The sequence below is a fragment of the Takifugu rubripes genome, chromosome 18 (genome assembly GCF_901000725.2).
Source record: "Takifugu rubripes chromosome 18, fTakRub1.2, whole genome shotgun sequence".
Taxonomy (NCBI): domain Eukaryota; kingdom Metazoa; phylum Chordata; class Actinopteri; order Tetraodontiformes; family Tetraodontidae; genus Takifugu; species Takifugu rubripes.
This window is the reverse complement of record NC_042302.1, coordinates 3,485,779-3,504,832: the sequence shown is the minus strand read 5'-3', so window position 1 is coordinate 3,504,832 and position 19,054 is coordinate 3,485,779. Positions and strand designations below refer to the sequence as shown.

Sequence of the window (19,054 nt, the reverse complement as noted above, 5' to 3'; positions counted from 1 at the left end):
GCTTCACTTGCTTCCTGTTTCTTTATTGTGCTTGTTTAATTAATTAAAACTGGATTAAATATTTTAAAAAAATGCATCTGGCTGTTCTTTCAAGCTGGAAGGTGTAGTTGGAGAACAGCGCCCCCCCTCGGAGGCTGGCGGTTCTGCTGATACCTGCGAGCGGCGTCACAGAGGAGCTGCGGGGTTGAAGAGCGGGCGCTGCTGCCGGAGCTGCAACTTCCCGTAACTCATCTCAAAGTCCTTCTTGGTTCCCACGATGACGCCCAGGCTGCCGGAGCGCACGTCGTAGCCGTAGGACGCCAGCTTGTCCATCCGATAGAGAACAATTTGGGTGGTGAGCTCGAGGACGTTCGGGGACTCCTTCACCTGCTCCGCGCTCAACCCGGCATCCATCAGTCCTTGGTAACGGCCCATCAGGGTCGGCAGGGAGTAGTACAGCACGGCCGGGCAGCGGATCACCGTCTGCTTCAGTTCCTCCGCGGAGCAGGAGAAGGTCTCCTGGATGTACGCCAGCGCCAGCTGCATGGCGGCAGGATGCAGCTCGGCGATGGACGCCCGGAGGTTGGAGACCAGGCTGAGGAGCTCCTCGGTGCTGAAGCCCTGCTCCCTCAGGAAGCCCACGCTGTCCCTCCAGGCTTGAGCCGGCCTCAAGAGGATGTAAGGGTTCTGGATGAGGAGCTTCTGGAGCCAGACCCGCACGTTGCCCTCATCCCCACCCAGGTCCAGGTAAGTTTCCCTCAGGGTGTGGACGACCTCTTGATTCTGCTCCACGGGCCAGCTGAAGCTCTGGGGGGCGCTGGCCATCATCTTGCTGATGATCCTCTTGCTCAGGCGCAGGCTTAGGAAGTAGAGGATGTTGGCGCGCTGGTGGCTGTGCCGAGTCAGCGCGAAAAACGAAGCTGGGAATTTCTCAACGATGCTCATCAGTTCTTTTTTGCGTGGACACACGGACTCCCAGAGTTCCCTCTGGGTCGCCACCTCCTCCGGGGGGCACAGGACGGCTTCGGGGTGAGTCTCAAGGATGCGAGAGATCGCCGCCGCGTCCGCACCCATGTCCCTCAGCAGGTCGGCGGTCTCGGACACGTAAGCCGTGCTCTCGGTCAGAATCCAGCCCTTCAACTTCCTTATTTTCCGGACGTCGACTGAGAGGTCATAGAGGGAGTTCACTGTGTGCTCGTTTTCAGGTTTTTTGATGGGATGAGTGGAAGAAGACGCCGATGGGGGCACAAGGAGTCTCACCCTGTGGCAGGAAAGGCAGAAGGTGGAGGTGGTGACGCGGAGCATGGTGGATCTGCAGCAGAAAGCGCATGTCAGTGGACTTACGTGCACCTTTTAACTTCATCAACAGACGCAACTCTGATTCATTTCACATTGTGTGTCGGCTAAATCAGGGGGAATGTGCTGTAAAGTTGTTGCTAATGCTAAACTGTTGCTCTGAGCTGAAGGGGACGGGAGAACATTTGCTCCGACGGTTAAGTAACACAGTCTGACACGTAAGTTGCCGGGCGTGGATCCAATAACCTGCATGTTTTCAGTCAAACTAGCTTCCAAAGCTACATTAGCGCACACGTTTAAAGTGGTAAAGGGTAGCAAAGACATGCACAGGCTTAAATAAACGACAGAAATACGGACGGATTATTTACCAGCTTGCAACAATATCCCAGCACAGCTTTCATAAGGGCTGAGCCGAGGAGGAGGAGCCGTGCGGGGACGCTCAAAGCCGGGGACGGAGCGGCGCTCGGCGGGGCTGGGGCCGGATGTTCTCTCTCCGCCGCCAGGGCGGCGTTTGTCCTCCAGCACCGCCTTTTGGACCGCTTACGGCGGCTTTATTACCGCCGACCCGCCCTGACACCGCCTACCCGAGGTGGTTCGATTATAGCTGGTTATTTTTGACCCTTTGACCTTTGCGCAAATAGGAAACAACACCCAAGCTAATGTCAAAGCTAACGCTAACAGCCACGAAACTCCCGTTATAAATGCAAGCAGCTCTAATAAAGCTGTTTAGTGGGGTGGACAATCTATAAAACGACGTTAGAAGCAAATAAATGATTAATGTGTGTGAGGGTAACAGGTTTGTACGTAATTGCACCCATGTTAGCATCACCAGCTAATTAGCCTTCCTCCCAGGTCAAGCGTTAAAAGCTAAAATTAAATTTAAAATATTCTGTCGTTTATTGCTTCATAAATGTTACCCATAAATGCTTTATTTATCTTCCAACACTTGCTTGTAAATACAGCACGTAAAATATGAAGTCAAGTTTAGTGAACAGGCCAGCGCTTTATCTTTAAATTAAACTCGTTTTAAGTTTTAAGGAAGTGTCTTGTAAAGGACACAAAAATATTTCCTTCATTTTTATACCAATAAACAAATGTAATCGTTGTCAACACAGGAATCTAAATGAAACGGCATCTGGAGACTTGAAATAAGTTCCTGGCTTATTGTGATTGATAAGTCTTTATTCTTTAACACGTTTTGATTTTAAAAGCAGCACATCTGTCAAAGCTTATGAATATTTTGTGACTAAACTTACATTAAACATCACTTCCATCACTTGATGACCACTTTACTGGGATAATTCTGGGAATACTGGGATGAAACTGGTTGTTGTGCACCTTGAACCAGATAAAATATCACGTACAAACAAGTAAATGAGGACTCGTTGTACATAATTTAATCGAATTACTAATTTGTAAACTTTAAATTTGTATATTTTGGTTGTAATTATCATATATGACCAGTAGGGGGCACTCTTGTATCTGTCCTTAAGCAGTACGTAGGTATTTCTTTGCGGAGAAAAGTTTAATTTATCATTAAATCTGTGTTGGGCCGATGTATATCTAATAAATATCTGCTTATCTTTAATTCTGGCTCGGTAGTTATTATAAAAGTTAGGAGTGAGTAAATTGCCTCCCCCTCTTCTTCTTCTGCTCTTTTTTATGGTGTCAGTTGAGTTGGAAGATGCCGGAAATCTCCACAGTTTGAAGTGCTTTTAACGACAGACGCTGCAGGGACTATTTATAGGCATCATTTGTTGCCTTCCTCTGCTGATGGACACAGTTGTCCTTCAGCAGGGTGGCTTCATCCGGAGCCACCTGCTGCTCTCGTGTCGTCCAGTGACGTGGTTTAGGGCCGCTCAGTCCTCTCTGGGATGACTCCGGCTATGGACATTGTCCGGGGCATTATGGTTTGCTTTGTGGTGACTCTAAGTCTGTCTTCACCCGCTCTGAGCGCCAGCAGATTTATGCAAGGGAAATTTAAGTCCCTGAGATAACTGCACAGCAGAATCAAACCTTGACTTGATCGCTGTGATTGGAATTCTCAGACGTGGCCGAACAGCTGCCTCTCCCTGTCTCCCCTAACCCTAACCCTGTCAAGAGTTGGAAAACTTTTGGCTTTTTCCAACGATTTGTTCCACAGCACAGCATTTACGCATGGAAGCACAGGAGCAATTCCGCCGTCATCCTCCCGGCGATGAAAGCAGAAGCTTCCACAAGCAAGAATGTTTTAATTACATTCCAGAGTGGAGACGATGCTGGAGCGGAACAGCTCCTCTTAAATGTCCTATGTTCTTTTAGAAAACCTTTTGTCGCTCTAAAAAGGTTCGCGTGACATTTTACTGCAGAATGAAACCTGTAATTCCAAGAAGAAAATGCACCATTGGGCTTCATCCATCCAAACATTACAGAGTCTTAGTTTGCATTTAGATGCCCAAAGATGTTGAATCTTCTGAAGCAAAATGGCAGCCTGGTGTTGAACTAACTGGGATTTCTCTGCCGTTTCACTTTGTTCTTTATCGGCGTCCTGTTTCCTGGGGATGTTTTTATCATCTTCAAGGAGACGAGGGGGAAAAAAGCCCCTTTTTCTAACCCCGAAGCCGCATCTTTGTGCTGGGGAAAAGAGCTTTTGTCTGCAGCTCTTCTGTTTACGTGTGTTAGCGTCGGTGGGTTTTAAAAAAGTATGGCTGTTATTTGTTCAGGAGCGATGCCAAGCGCAAGTATGCGCGTGCATCTGTTGTGCATCTGAAATAGTCCCTCATCTTGTCCTTACAAAGGAATGAGGAGTGCTGCGGGGTCAACAGAGTGGGCTGTCAGGGTGGGGGGGGGGGGGGGGGGGGGGGGTAGTCTTTTGGGGATAAGTGGGTGGGTGTGTGGCTGTCAAGACTCGGTGAGGAGAAAATAGATTATTCCATCTGTCTCGAAATCCGTCCCTCCGCTGACCTGCACCCTGGAGACTTGGTTGGGCTTTGGTCACATGGTCACTCGCCTTAAATACGCCCCAGCCGCCACACTGGAGACCCCAGTCGTCTCCTGTCTCTGAGGCTGTGGTGACCCCCCTGCTGTCTCTCCACCAGAAGAGCACCATCATGTCAGACTCTGAGGAAATTGTGGAAGAGTATGAGGAGGAGGAGGAGGAGGAGGAGGAAGAAGAGGGGTATGAGGAGGAAGAGGAGGATGTAGCTGAAAAGGAAGAGGCTGAGAAGAAAGAGGAGCACGAGGAGTCCAGACCACGGCCGAAGGCCACATACGTACCAAATATGGCTCCTCCGAAGCTCCCCGATGGAGAGAAGGTGGATTTTGATGACCTGCATCGTAAGAGGCTGGAGAAGGACTACAACGACCTCCAGACGCTGATCGAGCTGCATTTCACCACCCGGCAGAAGGAGGAAGAGGAGCTGATCGCCTTACGAACGCGCATAGAGCGTCGCCGGGCTGACCGGGCAGAGCAGCAGCGCATTCGCACCGAGCAGGAGCGCGAGCGCCAGACCCGCCTGGCCGGGGAGAAGGCGAGGCGCGAAGAGGAGGCGGCGAAACTGCGCGCCGAGGAGGAGGCCAAGAAGAAGAAGATCTTCACCAATAAGTCGTTCGGTGGCTACCTGCAGAAGGTGGATCAGAAGAAGGGCAAGAAGCTGACTGCCAGAGAGGAGAAGAAGAAGATCCTGATGGATCGGCGGAAGCCCCTGAACATTGACCACCTGAACCAGGAGAAGCTGGAGGAGAAGGCGCAGGACCTGTGGCAGTGGCTCCACCAGCTGCACGCCGAGAAGTTTGAGCTGGCGGAGAAGCTGAAGAGGCAGAAGTACGACATCTACGTGCTGCGCAACCGAGTCAGCGACCACCAGAGGGGCTCCAAGGCGTCTAAGGCGTCCAAAGCATCCCGCGGGGCCAAAGGCAAGGCTGGCTCCCTGAAGTGAGGGGCCACAGCCCACCGCTGGGATGGTTCTCTTTGTTTGGGTTTCTGGACAATTTGTCATAAAAAGTGTCCCGGAGATCGCGTTTGTATAAAGATTTTCTGCATCCACAGGCTGGTTTTTCACGTCCTTTTAACAATTTAAGATGATTGTCTTCTACAATGTGCTGCCATGTTTTCATTTCTGTCCAATAAATCATATTTCATTATTTCCCGGTGTTTGTATCGGACTCTTCCTGGGATTTGGGACAAACAAATGGTGTCATCTCGTGCAGGTCTCAGTCTGAGCGGCTGTCTGAAGATCTGACAAATGGAGAACAGCTGACTTTTTAAGGAGCTGATTTGGACTCAGCTTCCAGAGTTTTTAATCAAAAAAGACCCAACTGTTGTCTCAGAGAAGCAACTCAGGGGGACGTTTGTTGTCTAGCTAGAACCAACGAGCCCTATAATGCGAAAATCAAATCAATTCCAATAATAATAACTTTTAAAAAGTGCACATAAAAAATAAAGTGTTGGGGGCGTTTTTCTAGTCCACCGCTAGGGGGCGACAGAGCCGCAGGCTGTGGTGCACAAACCTCTGAGGAGAGTTGCGTAACTAAATGCAGGTGATCCAGAACAAAATTGATTTCATAAAGTGTTTTATGTGATTGCATTTAATTTGGCACTAATAGGATGATTCATACAGCAACCGCCAGTTATCATCACCATTATTATTACTATTGTTATTAGCAGAATTACCACTCAATTAACTGATTGCCCGTGATCATGTTTATTCATCCACCGGGATTTTAATACCAGATTTTATTTATTTATTTATTTATACCTGCGAAACTGTCATATCGGGAGGAACACTTCTCACCCTCTTAGACTTTTCTTTTTAAGCTTTGAGCTCATAAATGCTATACATCTGCCAACAACGCAGCAGTATCCCAAGAGGTTACCATAGAGACTGCGATAGGATCCTCATTATCGCCCCGCAGCCTCAATGCACTCAAACGGACCGACGTGGAAAACATCTGGCTGGACGGACGCGCTGCTGCAGCGGCGTGTGCACTGGGAATCGGTGGGAAAATGCGAGACACCTGTGTTCTAATTAACATGCAACCAGTGTTAGGCCTAAAAATAAAAGCAGCACTCATAGTTCTGCAGGGGGGAAACAAACGTGGCTGCAGCAGCTTGAGTTTTCAGATATGCTAATTGAATATCTGTGCTTTTTTTTTTTCTTTTTTAAACATATTACACTCCAAAGCTGTTTTAGAATGTTAGAGAGTTTGTCCTTTGAACCAGTGCTCCCACCTGCGGGTGATGGCGACCGTCCCGATCTGTGTTTTCCCTGCAAAAACAGTTCCCGTAAACATGCGAGCCAGTCACTTTAGAAAGCCAGGCGAGCCACGTTGGCTTTGTTTGAAGTGATTTATCACCGTGGGCAGGGGTTCACAACAACAACACGGCTGGAAACATTTGTTTTCCCAGTCAGCGACAATTTATGGAACAAAAAATAAAGCAAGTTAATAAATAAGAGCTCCTACATAGAGGTTAAGACTTTTAGAATGAAGCAAAAACAATAAAGCACTAAACAGATGAATTTGCCTGACACATAAAGAAGGTTGTAGGTTCAAATCCCAGCTTCACGATTGACTTTGCCGTTGCAGAATCCTCTGGTGTGTCTTTATGTCAGACATATGTAGTTTTTGCCCACTTTTATGGCTGTAAACACATGTTGCTCAGTGGGGGCTTCCTCCCCAGCTGCCACAAAATGCTGCGTAAATTAGCCCTCACTGGAGACCGGGGTCTTTGGACTCTCCAGTCTCCATCAAATTGAGGAGGGAGTTGGGAGCATCCAGGGGTATAAAGGAGATTGCCTGTCCGACAGGGCATTAATCTCATCGTGTCCTCGGCATCCTGCCACATTTGGACCCCCCCACCCCCCCCGGGTCCCCCTGGCCTTGTAAAGATTTTACATCCACACATATCCCGTCAGATCCTCGTTGCGGGCTTTCGAAATTGAGTTCTTGAGTAAATAGTTTGAATGTCTCTGTGTGAATGTGTGTCAGCCTGCTCTGAGCTGGAACAGCACAGCCTTTAATTACCCTGAGTCTCACCTCTTTAGCTCCCGACCTGTCATCGGACCTCACCCTCGCTCTGGTTACTGCTGCATGTGTGTTCAGCTCGTAAAGGACGCATCTGTCTGTCCATTAAAATGAAGTAAAAACCCAAATGAACTCAGTCCAGGTGTAAAATGATGCAACAGGTGCGGCTGCAGTGGTCGGGACCTCCCGAGTGGCAGCAGTCTGACGGGCTCGTGTGTCAGGGACAGAAACCTGAATCAAGGAACCAGCCAGATTTATTTAACACCAGACTCATTTAATCAGACACTGGAGAGGAAATGTGGAGACAGTTTCATGTGCTTCATCACGTCGGAGCAAACAAAAATAGAACTGTAGGAGGGAACACTAACTGTGTGTGTGTGTGTGTGTGTGTGTGTGTGTGTGTGTGTGTGTGTGTGTGTGTGTGTGTGTGTGTGTTGATTTTCACACATCCCAGGGAATCCCTATTAAAACGTTTCACTGGGTTATCAAAAGGCTCCCTGGTGGCACCCAAAGGTGCATCCGGAGGACAAGAGACTGAAGTATGACACCAGTGGGGGACACAGGAGCTCCGGGGGATCGTTCACAGAAGCGGAGCTCATTCCCGACTTCACACGTCTGCCAACCGCAGTCGCAGATGCGCTTCGTCGGCGTGTTTGTTTCCCTCTGTGAAATTCCATCCCTGGGTGCCGTCACCTGCCCGTTCTGTCCGATTTGTGCACCTTTGACGGAATTAACTACTTTGGATTCAAGCTCACATCCTCCTTCTCTGGGGTGATTCACGCCGTCCCCTCCACCTCTGCTCGCCTTATAAATCATCGAAAGCGGCTGGAGCGGCCCCCTTCAGCCGCTCATTAGTGACAGGATGATGTTCTGCTGCCCACACCTGTTGCCCCCCCCTCCACCACCATGCTCACGATGCCTTAATTACAGCCGTCAGACTCATTTGGAGTCTGAGTCAGAGGCTATCGACAGCAGACGGCATTAGCATTTGTCTAAGCTGAAAAGGGCTAACTGACTGCTCTAGATGTTCAACATTGTGGAAGGTCAGGAGGTCACGAGGTCCAAACGCATGTCTACACGGGCTCGTTACGAGGAGTTAGCGGTTTCTGTCAAGACAATCCAATGAAGCGGGGAGAATAATGAGAGAAGGTTCCTGCGCTCGTACCCATGGGGTAAAACATCTATTTATAGCCCCCGACGTCAATATCCTTTATGTTCCTTCATGCTTTCAGCACCTCTGCGCGTGTGTGTGGAGACCTGCCGAGCACCGGCCTCATTCAGGGTGGCTAATTCTCATATTTTAAATGTTTGAGCAGGTTAGCCGGGGGGGAACCACATTTCTCCGCCATCGCACCGCCGAAACAACCGAGGACCGCTAACGAGGCATCCTACCAGGATGGATGCTAGCAGGGAATTAAGCATGCGGGTGACCTTTGTCATCTCTCTCGTGTCTCCATTGTTGTGGCTTTTTGTCATGGAAATCTTTTGACGCGTGCCGCAAAAGAACTGGACGGATGAATGACAGAAGTCTGAGCCTGGAGCTGATGGAGGAAAGGGCGGCGGCATCGCGGAGCGGTCTCGTTTTCACCTCTACTGACTGAAATATAAATAGAACCCGGCGGCGCTCACACACTTAATGTGGTGACCTTTGACCCTCTGACTCCCACTGTGAGAGCGGAATGACACTTCAGCTCTCTGTGTTTGTAGCAGGAGCTTGAAGAGATGGCTGGGTGGATATCTGAGGGTGTATTCTTAATTAACGATTGGGTTATCGGGTCAATCCCAGCTTCATTGGAGCCTTTCTCGCTGAACTAATTAAAAAAGTTGGACGATTGCTGCGTAACAGGGGCCGATCCTGCAGGTGTGGCGCTGACGTTGGCCTCAGCACCAGTCCAAACTCCTCCAATACCCAGCAGAAAATAAGCCTTAATGATATGCAATTAGACTTCCCAAACCAGAAATACAACTCCACTCTAAATACAGGCTTAGCTCTAAGCGGCATTCATCGCCAGGGATACTAATGCACCCCCCCCCCCCCCCCCCCCCAAGCCTTTCCTGCTTTGTTTCATCCAATATTGTGGATCAAAAGCAAAGCGTGCTGCATGATCAAAATGTTCTCTTCATGTTTCACCTTCAAAAAAAAGATGCCCGCAGGGGAAGGCAGAACCATTCAGCTTTTTATTTTATTTTGCCCATCTTGAAGGTCTTAAAAACATCCCAGACAGAAAGGATTGGGGGGTGGGGGGGTGGGGGTGGGGTTAGATTAATGTCGCGCTTCAGAGCGAGTGTTGCAGGAAACCTCAGACTCTTACTGGCATCACAATTAAATCCCTTTCATACTGGTTTATATGGTGCATTTAGAAATTAGGACTGGGTTTAGCGACTGTTATCCTGCAAAAAGCCACATTTTAATGCAAGTCTGTCACATTTGGCCGCTCGGGGCTTCCGTAGAAACGTGGCGGAGCCACAGTGCATCGATTACTGATTAAGTATTGAGTGATTATCAAGTTATTGGTATGCTGAGCTATAAAGAGACACAGCCTGGCTCATTTTTTCAAATTTATTTTGTTAAAATACATATGAAACGGATACCATAAATCATATTCCAAATGTTTACTTTAAATTGTTACAAAAGTTATCACAAACTGTACACATCAGGACAGCTAATGCAGTTGTTTCTTGCTCGATATCGATTCAATGCAAACAATCAAAGCTCTAATCTCCTAAACACTGAAGAAGTTGAGAAGTGGCTTTACTGGGACTCCAGTTAGGGCGAAATGCTCACTACTATTACAGAACATGTTTAAGTTTCACTCGACTACACGTCGGAGCTGTTCAAATTATCACCAAACAACAGAAATACTTTGCGATGTCTCTTATTTCCATAGGCTTTTTTACGATAAGTTTTGAATTTCCACTTTTAAATATATACAGTGCCATCGACGAGTACGGGATACAGTACATACAGATGTAAACAGAAAGTTTAAACTCAGATTCTTACGTCTTTCCTTTACTCTTTAAATGCTTAGTACATCAAAAGTGGCGATTGCATGCTACGAATAAAAATATTTCTATTTGTGGGCGGCGGGAGGAGAGAAGCATCTTCATATGTATGTGCAAGAGAGTTAACAGTTCATAGCCTTTTTCTATTTGCTGTGTTGGTTTCATATTAGCTTCTCACTCATATTACAGTAGAGACTGAGTCACTGAGTTGATGCATTGAACAGAATTTCATATGGCTTAATGTAAAAAACTAAAAACAAACACTAGATTAAAGTTGCAAACGTGTTTAATGGATAATAATTCCCTGATTTCTTGGACTGGTTATGTCCTGCTATGTTTTGTCATTCGATTTAAACAACAGCGTTTCTTAATAACCTTTTATCGCCTTATATTCACATGCGATGATGCGGATGCATCTTATGGTATGTTTGTGTCTTTGACTCTGCAGGTCCGTCATCAATAAATGCATACAGTGGTTTTTAAAATGATAAATAATGGTGCAAGAATCTATGAATTTAATGCTCATCTATGATTTAGGTTGCAATATGATGGAGATTGTTGTCTATATATTGTATAAGCTAGTGTAATGAATGTTAGCTGGGCTAGCTGGACTGGCTAATGTAGTTGCTTATTAGCATAAATTCACTTTAGAGATCCTTTCAGCATAAGTGCAGACTATTGAATGAATTAGAACAACCTCTTTAAATTCAACCTTGTATGATGGTTATAAAACCAGTGTGATTTATAAACATATGGCGATTTCACTCTTTTCTACATGTTTTCGCTACATTTTTTTTTCGCCCAATGAATTTAAACAACAAATCATTGACAATTGTGAATGATTAATTTACCCAAATATGTTCATTTTTTAATTTAGTTGTAGCAAAGCCGGGCTGTAACGTAAAGTGCTGACTCTCCAGAGAAAACCCAAAATGTCCAAAGGGCTGCCGTTAAATCTCTGAGAAGGTGTTGCTGCTCCTTCTGTCCACATGCTCCGAGCAAATTCACCAGGAGACGAACTCATGGAGAGAATGACAGCGAGTGCTGTGCATAGCTAACTCTGTAGAGCACTCGGAAAACGTAACATTGAACATTTTCTTACCACACCACCACAAAATTCGTCATATCTCCTCTCTTGTTACGTAGCCGAGGCCGCGTCTGAGCTTCACGGCGTCTGTGAGTGCTTGGGTGACGGGCACGAGCCTTGGCTCTCGAAGCTCGCCGCTCTTTCAGGCCACTGTGGGCAACACAGCACAACAAGATTTCATTTTATATCACCGAGGCTCATTCAGCGTCTTATTTGTCCTCAGTTGTCCCCTGCTGCATGTTAATGGAGTTGGAACAGACTCTGTAAGAGCGACCGCGCAGCACGCTTGGTGTTCAGGCTCAATGCAACAAAAAGCTCAAACTATTACCATAACAAACACGTCTTTTTGTCATTTCCACTACAGGGAACCTACTCCGCTCACCCCGGCTCTCAGAGCCTCTAAGAGCCTTTTCAGGTTGTGGTTGGTTGTTATAGCGACGTTGCCAAACGGCAGCGGCGGGACAAAAACCGGAGAGGACTGAGTGTGTTTCACTGTTGGTATGTGGCTGTTAGCCATATTGGGGATACTAACTGGTTTTAGGTTGGTGGAAAAAACAGGGGATTGTGGTAAATGAGGGCTTTTGATGACTGTAAGTTGCTACGAGTATTATGGTATTCCCAGAGCAGAAAAATTCATTCTCTCCTTCATGCTGTGACTCATCGTATCATTAAATATAGTGTATTCCTCTATGATTACAGTTTTTACTAAACTGAAGAGTTTTGCTACTAAAAATAAGCCTCCCATCTGTCAGATGCAAAGTGAGTGTTGCGCAACTGCAGCCAAAGCGGAGAATAATAGAAAATGCGTCACTTTCAGGGATTAAAGACACCGTCTGAAAAGATTTGTTAATGTAGATGTGTACCTCTCCCAGCGCGTGCCAGTGTGTAATGGGTTTCCGTGGGTAAGCTAGCATCTCGTTCCAGTGGTCCCGTCCCAGACCCTCAGCGTCGGGCCCGGCGCGACACACGCCGATGACCTCATTGTGTCCGACCCTGTGGGCAGTCAAGTGCCAAAACGGTGAAATGAAATTCCCCATTTGTCTTTTCTTTTTCCTTTTTTTGCAGTCCTGAACTCACCGGTCGTAGTCCATCACCATGATGGACAGGCTGACTTGTTCCACGTTCTCGGGGGGGATGTCAAAGATGATGGCCTCGTTGTACGTCGGGTTGAGAGTGCTTTTCTTGGTGGTAGTCTTTCGCTTCTTCAACCTCCGTCCAGCGCACACCATGTAAACCTTCACATACGGGTCTGGAAAGCAGAGGGGCTGTTACCGTTTTGCCTGTACACGTCTAGACGCTAGAACCAAAAATGGTGGCCTTCTCCCCGACGGGAGAGGGTGTTTTTAATGTTTTAATCCGACAGTTCCTTTGAAAGAGGCCTCCAGCCGTCACATCGGAGCTGCGAGCAGAATCCGAGGTGGTTACCTGAGGAGCCTGTGATGTCCATGGCTTTGAGGTTTCTGCATTTGATGACCGTCAGGGTCATCCTCCCCGCGGTGGGCAGGTAGCACAGCGAGTACATGATCTCTCCCAGGTCCACGCTTTCCTGGAGGACAAAGAGGGGAGCCGGCGTTATCTCCACTTTAACCATGTTCTGCCCTTCAAAACGTTGAAGTCAACTGGTAAATGGCTCTTCGCCGTATCGGCGGGTTCATTTTTATTGTGGCGCCGCGGGCTGTCGTAGGTGGCAAAGGAAAATATGAAATAACAATTAAGAAGATTAAATTAGGCGATGTCAGAGGCTTCTTGTAAAATGCGTTCGTATTTTCTTGACCTTGGAGCTGAGAGCTGTTGATGTCATGTGTTTCTGGGATCACATGATGACGTCACTGCGTGACATCTTCAGATTGTGGCCTCATCACAACAGAGTGAAAGAAAAGAATCACAAAGGTTTTCCCTTCTTCCACGCTGAGGTTATTCTCTATCCAACATCTCAACCTTTGGGTCCAGGAAAATTAAAAAAAAAAGTTCTGTTATCTTTGCTCGGACAAAATTCAATTTGTAGCTCTACAGAACAGGAGGCCGCTCGGTATTTATCACAGCTAAGACGTCCATAAATAAAGCAGAAGCTCTTCGGACAATGATGATGAATGTTAATAAAGCATCATTTTAGTCTCCGCATCTACAGAGTTCTCCTGAGGACGCGCCGAGGTTGCGTTTGAGGGCGCGTGGAAACGCCAGCGATTTCTGTGTGGAGTCTTTAGATCACAGTGTGTCGGCTCGATAAGGCGGCGGAGGACTCACCGTGGTGGCCGCGTGAATGTCCTTCCACACGACGGCCTCCCTGGACAGATCAGAGAGTTCAAAGAGGTTGTCCACCACCACCTCGCCGATCATGTCGTGGCTGGTGAAGCGGTCAAAGTCGTAGACGCTGAAGTGCAGCTTGCGGTTGCACAGCTCGTCGTACGCCACGGCGAAGCAGAAGGCCTCGTCGAAGGTGGGGTTCAGGTTCTTGCGGTGCACGCGCGTCTGGAACTTCTTCTTCCTCTCTGGTAGCAGGTAGATCTTGACGTAGGGGTCGGAGGTTCCTGTGAAGTCTTTGGCGGGCAGGTCCAGAGCCTTGAGGATCCTCACCACCAGCGCTTGCTCCTCGTAGTCGTACCGTAAGGAGAAGCTGAGCTTCCCGCAGGACTCCACGGGCTCCCTGGCCTCCTCCGCATCCACAGATTTCTGCTTATAGAGTTCAGGCTTTATCCGCCCGATGCTGGCCGTGGATGACTGACGGAGGGGCATGGCGTCCATGCTGAAGTCGAAGCTGGTGACGTTCATCTGCCGAGGCAGGTGGCGCCGGAACGAGTTGTGCCTGATGCAAAGGTTAAAGGTCAGAGGAATCGCAGTGTTATTATTACTGCCCCAGGTTTTCTCCATCAGGCACCAAAAACACTCCCTACAAATGAACTAAACACTGCTAATTTTTGTTTTTTAGCATTTGATATATTATTAAGAATGAAGAGGAAAAAGCTGCCATGTTTGACTCACCAAACTTGTTACCTAGCAACTGGCCCACCTCCTTTCTCAGACAATTACAGCAATCTGACAAGCTGTAGAACAAATGATATGGCACGGGAAGGACAGCTGAGGACTACGCTCATACGGAGGAGACGACTGGAGCCTGGAACCGAAGCACGCTGTAAAACGCCGCCTTTTCACCACGTGATGTCCCGCCGCACAACCATGACAAACATTCAATCCAGCGGGGATTACACCAAATCCAGCGCTAACACCAGAGATATTGCATTCAATTTCAGATTTCAGGATGACGGCACACACACACGCGCACAAAAAAAAAAAGTCCCAATCATCTGATGTTGCTCGGTCCCGATCCTGTCAATCCTTGACAGGGTTTATCCCTCTGTCAGAGAGAATATCTAAAAGGAGCCTTTATGAATGACGCCATAACACGTTCTCACGGGTTGACCCTTTGGCCCCGCGTTAAATCTTCACATGCGAAACAGCAATCTGAAGGCATATCTGTGGGCTGGCCGCACCCGCCACCAACACTTCCATAACTCGGACGTTTTATGAAGCAATCAGTGGACGGACAATTAAAAAGAAGCATCGGCTGCGACTTAGTCGCCGGTTTAATTGCCCCGTTGGTAAATGTGGCGCATAGAAAACACATTAGTGCGACTATGGTTTCTCTGGGTCCTGGAGTGGCTAATAAATATTTCACCAGGCTCTGCAGAGGCAGGCTGATAATGTCAGCAGCGTATTCCTGAGTTAAACATCAGGGGTTATTACTTTCACCTCGACTGGTCCTAAATCAGCATTTGGTGCTGATTAGAGTTTACGGCATCGCGTCAATATTAGTGGGTTGAAAGGTTCGAGCGGTGGGTGTTGTCGCCTTCGCCCTGCTGTCTCTGCATCCCCGGTGGGTGGATAACTCATGACGGGCCTCCATCTTGATGTAACTTAATTAACGAGCCTGACGACAGACAAAGGCAGTTGTCAATAGCGGCTCCCTGTGAGAAACCGAGCCCAGCTGCCTGTCGCCACCCAACAGAAACCGAGCGTCCGCCGTGACAGCTCCCACCCTGCAGCACTGCTAATTATGGATGTTGTAGAGTCAACACGGTGCTGCAAAACAAAGGGGAGTGAGAGCTGCTTAGTTAATTACTGGGGTTGCTTCCCGCTGGTGCCATAACAGCTTGACTTGTATGTAAAGGAGATTATAGGGTTTGGACTGGTGCAGGGAGGTATGTGGCAGCTCTGAGTGATGAGGCTAAAGGAAGTGAGGCTTTTTCAATCCCCGGTAGGGCAGTGCAGGAGATTGAGCGTGTGCAACAGCACATCAAGGTCAGCATCCAGCCCTTGACACGTGCCAAACCTAACGGGCAGTGGCCATTGTGTCACGGACTGTCACGCTTTTACAGCCTTTTCGAAGCAGCAATTTTTTTTGTGCGCTAACGTGGATGGAGCAAACAAAAGCAGGCTCGAGAAGGCGGACTTTGTCCGGTCTGTGTGTAACACTTCAGATTCAAGGGTATTAACGGCTGCCATTACGCGTCCTCGGTGGTGAAAGGCCTTGCGCCTGCAGTGGGTTCATGTCAGGTACCTGGAGGAGGACGTCGGCTCCGTGGTCTGTCTCTGGATCTTAGCCTGCGGTTTGAGCTTCCCCCTCAGGGCTGTTTGCACCTCAGCCGGAATGTCTGGAGACGTCTGGCTGATCTTCATGGCCGCTTCCTGGAGCTTGACGGAGTTCCGGCCGTTCACCTTCACTTCCAGCGGATACTTCTTCTCCACCTCCCCCACTTTGCAGTCCGCGGCCAGCAGAGAGTTGGACTGAGGCGCCTCGGGGAAACCCACACGGAGGCCATTTTCCACATGAGCTGAAAGAGCTTTGCTCCTCCAAATGGGCCAACACAGCTTCCAAAAGACAAACAGAGAGACTACCAAAAGGGCGAGGCCACAGAAACCCACGACCACAGCTAGGAGACTTATAGAGATGTCTACATGTTACCCATACAGGTGTCATAACAGGAGGCAATGCGTGGGACAAAATGTGACAGACAAACATGCAAAGGAGAAAAAGAGGGAGAGAAATCGAGCCGTAAGAAAGAAGGGGCAGAATATGCACTTGTTCGATAAAGCAGGCTCATTTTTTAAAATCATATAAAACCTCCGCAGCATCCAGGATTCAGTGAGTAGCAAGATTTTGTCTTTAACCCGAGACCGTCCATCATTTGTTGAATCAGACAGTCACCTCAGCTGCTGCACTAGAGCACACCACCTGTTGCTGCGCTCATCCGTCTGGAATGTCCTTCAGCCAGATGTAACAGGTGCAGAAACGCTTCCACAACACTTATCTGCCATTAAACACGCAGCCAAGCGACTCGCTAAAGTTTACAGGAAGGAGAGCTCTCATCTTTCTAACTTCGCTACAACCGCTCGACTTTGCGTGCGTAATTGTGCAATCTTTGGTGAAAAAAATCATATTTAGAAAAAGGCCTTTGGTCTATTTACCTGCATATCCTTTACCTGGTATACTGCTCTCCAGGGCGAATATATCCGAACATTTTTCCCGGTCTACGTGTCCCGTGAGACAAAGTTCCGTAACGATCTGGAGAGCCCTTTTGCACAAGGCAATGCTGTCCTCCGTCCGAAAACTCATGTCTCTTCTGTTAAGCCATTGCACGCCAGACGAGCCGGGAGGGTGGCGATTCATTTGGGCACCCGATTATGCGCCGCGGAGTGCAGCCGGTCCGCGGGAGAGAGCGGGGAGGCGCGCCGCGTCCTGATCCATATCCAGTGCGCAAAGAGGGACGAGCGCGCTCGTTGCGCAGCAATAACAGGCGGCGGTGCTGGGGTCCAACCCTCAGCGCGTCCAATAGCAACGCGCCTGTCTGCGGGCGGCTGCAACTTCTGTCTATCTATCTATCTATCTATCTATCTATCTATCTATCTATCTATCTATCTATCTATCTATCTATCTATCTATCTATCTATCTATCTATCTATCTATCTATCTATCTTCTTTATTGTTATCTATGTCTGTCTGTCTGTCCATATTAAAATAACTGCATATCTGTTGCTGTGTCCTCAATGATGCTAACAAGTGTCAGTAGCAAACAGTCATTCACAAAGGCTATTAGGCTTCCTTTTTAGAGCGCTTGCATCCCTTCATATGTTTTAACTGGGACTGTTCCACAAAATAAGGAAGCCAGGAGACTGTTACTGTTACTGTTGTTGCTGTTGGAGGATTTTTCGGTGTAATAGAGGGTCTTGCTGCAGCCGGAATCCTATTTCTAAACTCCGATATGAAAGCGTGCCCACACAATACACCAAAAAAAAGCACATTTGCATATGTTGCATGCATATAACACACGCTCCACAATGATCTGCATTATTTAGAAGCTGGAGTCATTTGGGTGTTTGGTGTTTTTGCACACTAGTGTTTTTCTTGACGGCTGGAGTGTGGCGTCACCCAGCATCTCTGGCTGAGGCAGAGCTGACAGGATGGGCGTCTGCAGGGCACACTGCCAGTGGCCTCTTGTGCTGTTTATATTTTATTGCTTCATTTGTACTTATACTCCCAGGCTATTTATGCTCATAACCAACCCCAGAAAGCAGGAACAGCCATTGCTATTCATGCTTTTCTGTCTCAGATCCACTTTGATTTCTCGCTTATAAATCATAAATAAATCTAATGTCAACTTGTGGATTAACCTACTGAATGGAAACGCTCAATGTTTCATGCATAATATTTAAAAAACAATCTAACGCTTGAAGGTCAGGAGCCCGGTTGACACCGTTGCGTTCACCTGCTGTGAACTCCTTTTACATGCGCTGATTGCGAGGTCTTTGCGATGCCTCTGACCATAAACTCACTCACATCAGAGGACGTGAGTGGAGGAACTGACGGTTTTCTATTATCAGGTTATTTAAGTGGCTCTCCATGGCGATGAGCTCGTCAGCTCGCTGGACCAGAATGAAGCCTCTCATCCATCATTGGTGCAGATGTTCATGCTCCCCTGAATATGTACCCTAATGTTGATGAAGCCCTGACGGGAGACCACAAGGTTGAGATTTGTGATGTGTAAAATCTCCAAAGAGCTTGATTATTTAGCTTTAAACCTTTTATTCAGATTTATGGTGCTCCTACGGGCAGTTTAGCTTCCCCGCTCTAAAGCTGTTTTTAGCTTGGTGCTGATATTTATCATGTTTTGGGTTCTTTTTTGTTTTCTTCTTAGCCATCTGTCTTAATTCCACGAGCTTGTTTGTTTTTATTAAAATTTGGACCCCTCTTTTTAGGAAAAGGCCCAGAACCCTCCAGTGTTCCTGAGCTGATGACGGTGCATTTTGGTAGCACAAATGGACAATTAGGGTGAGTTTGCACTAATGGATAACTGTCCAACGACTGTAAAAGCTTCTGTAATATCTTTCCAAACAAAACCGCCACGTTCACTGGTTCAGTTGCGACTAAAACCCCTCAGGACTTATTTGTAAGAGTCCACTGAACCACCCAGGAGATTGCTTTTGTCTCTCAGTTTACGTCCTCCATTATTTAAAAGTAAAATTCTGCAAACGGGCAGCATTTATCCTCAGGTTGCCCTTGCTGGAAAATTACGTCCACTTTAAAATGCATTTAAAACTGCAGTTCAAAGTTGCTAATCTGAGCTCCGAGGCGAAAAGAGCGTAGCATGCCATTAGTCCGATGCTAACGTGCAAAAACAAAGGAAATTGTTA

At 47.7% G+C, this 19,054-nt stretch overlaps 3 protein-coding genes across 5 annotated transcripts; 1 reads left to right on the top strand and 2 right to left on the bottom strand.

The window, feature by feature from the left end:
* Nucleotides 1-2: 2 nt before the first annotated feature.
* LOC101071832 (transcription termination factor 2, mitochondrial-like) lies at nucleotides 3-2,195 on the bottom strand. The gene is made up of 2 exons (XM_003972746.3): nucleotides 1,644-2,195; nucleotides 3-1,291 (listed from the first exon to the last, which is right to left on the bottom strand). The coding sequence occupies exon 2, from the start codon at nucleotides 1,282-1,284 to the stop codon at nucleotides 166-168; it is 1,119 nt and encodes a 372-aa protein (XP_003972795.2). The 5' UTR covers nucleotides 1,285-1,291; nucleotides 1,644-2,195; the 3' UTR covers nucleotides 3-165.
* Nucleotides 2,196-4,272: 2,077 nt separating this feature from the next.
* Nucleotides 4,273-5,398, top strand: LOC101079990 (troponin T, cardiac muscle isoforms). The gene has a single exon (XM_074084901.1). The coding sequence runs from the start codon at nucleotides 4,365-4,367 to the stop codon at nucleotides 5,190-5,192; it is 828 nt and encodes a 275-aa protein (XP_073941002.1). The 5' UTR covers nucleotides 4,273-4,364; the 3' UTR covers nucleotides 5,193-5,398.
* A 4,434-nt stretch (nucleotides 5,399-9,832) lies between these two features.
* Nucleotides 9,833-17,137, bottom strand: syt10 (synaptotagmin X). 3 transcript variants are annotated; one of them, XM_003972696.3, is made up of 7 exons: nucleotides 16,832-17,137; nucleotides 15,924-16,317; nucleotides 13,613-14,171; nucleotides 12,794-12,914; nucleotides 12,446-12,617; nucleotides 12,232-12,361; nucleotides 9,833-11,518 (listed from the first exon to the last, which is right to left on the bottom strand). In XM_003972696.3, exons 1-7 carry the CDS (start codon nucleotides 17,031-17,033, stop codon nucleotides 11,447-11,449), a joined length of 1,650 nt encoding a protein of 549 aa, XP_003972745.2. In that variant the 5' UTR covers nucleotides 17,034-17,137; the 3' UTR covers nucleotides 9,833-11,446. The 3 variants fall into 3 exon arrangements, with proteins under 3 accessions (XP_003972745.2, XP_029681626.1, XP_029681627.1); XM_029825766.1 differs by having other exon boundaries at nucleotides 16,847-17,137; XM_029825767.1 differs by lacking the exon at nucleotides 15,924-16,317 and having other exon boundaries at nucleotides 16,832-17,134.
* Between the last annotated feature and the right edge of the window lie 1,917 nt (nucleotides 17,138-19,054).

Bases quoted from the DNA above. Each gene is read 5' to 3' on its own strand.
- LOC101071832 (XM_003972746.3), bottom strand. From the start codon at position 1,284: ATGCTCCGCGTCACCACCTCCACCTTCTGCCTTTCCTGCCACAGGGTG.
- LOC101079990 (XM_074084901.1), top strand. From the start codon at position 4,365: ATGTCAGACTCTGAGGAAATTGTGGAAGAGTATGAGGAGGAGGAGGAG.
- syt10 (XM_003972696.3), bottom strand. From the start codon at position 17,033: ATGAATCGCCACCCTCCCGGCTCGTCTGGCGTGCAATGGCTTAACAGA. The intron at 12,915-13,612 runs GTGAGTCCTCCG...TTTGTCCTCCAG, and splicing joins ACATTCACGCGGCCACCACG to GAAAGCGTGGACCTGGGAGA. The intron at 12,618-12,793 runs GTAACCACCTCG...TCTGCTTTCCAG, and splicing joins GGACATCACAGGCTCCTCAG to ACCCGTATGTGAAGGTTTAC.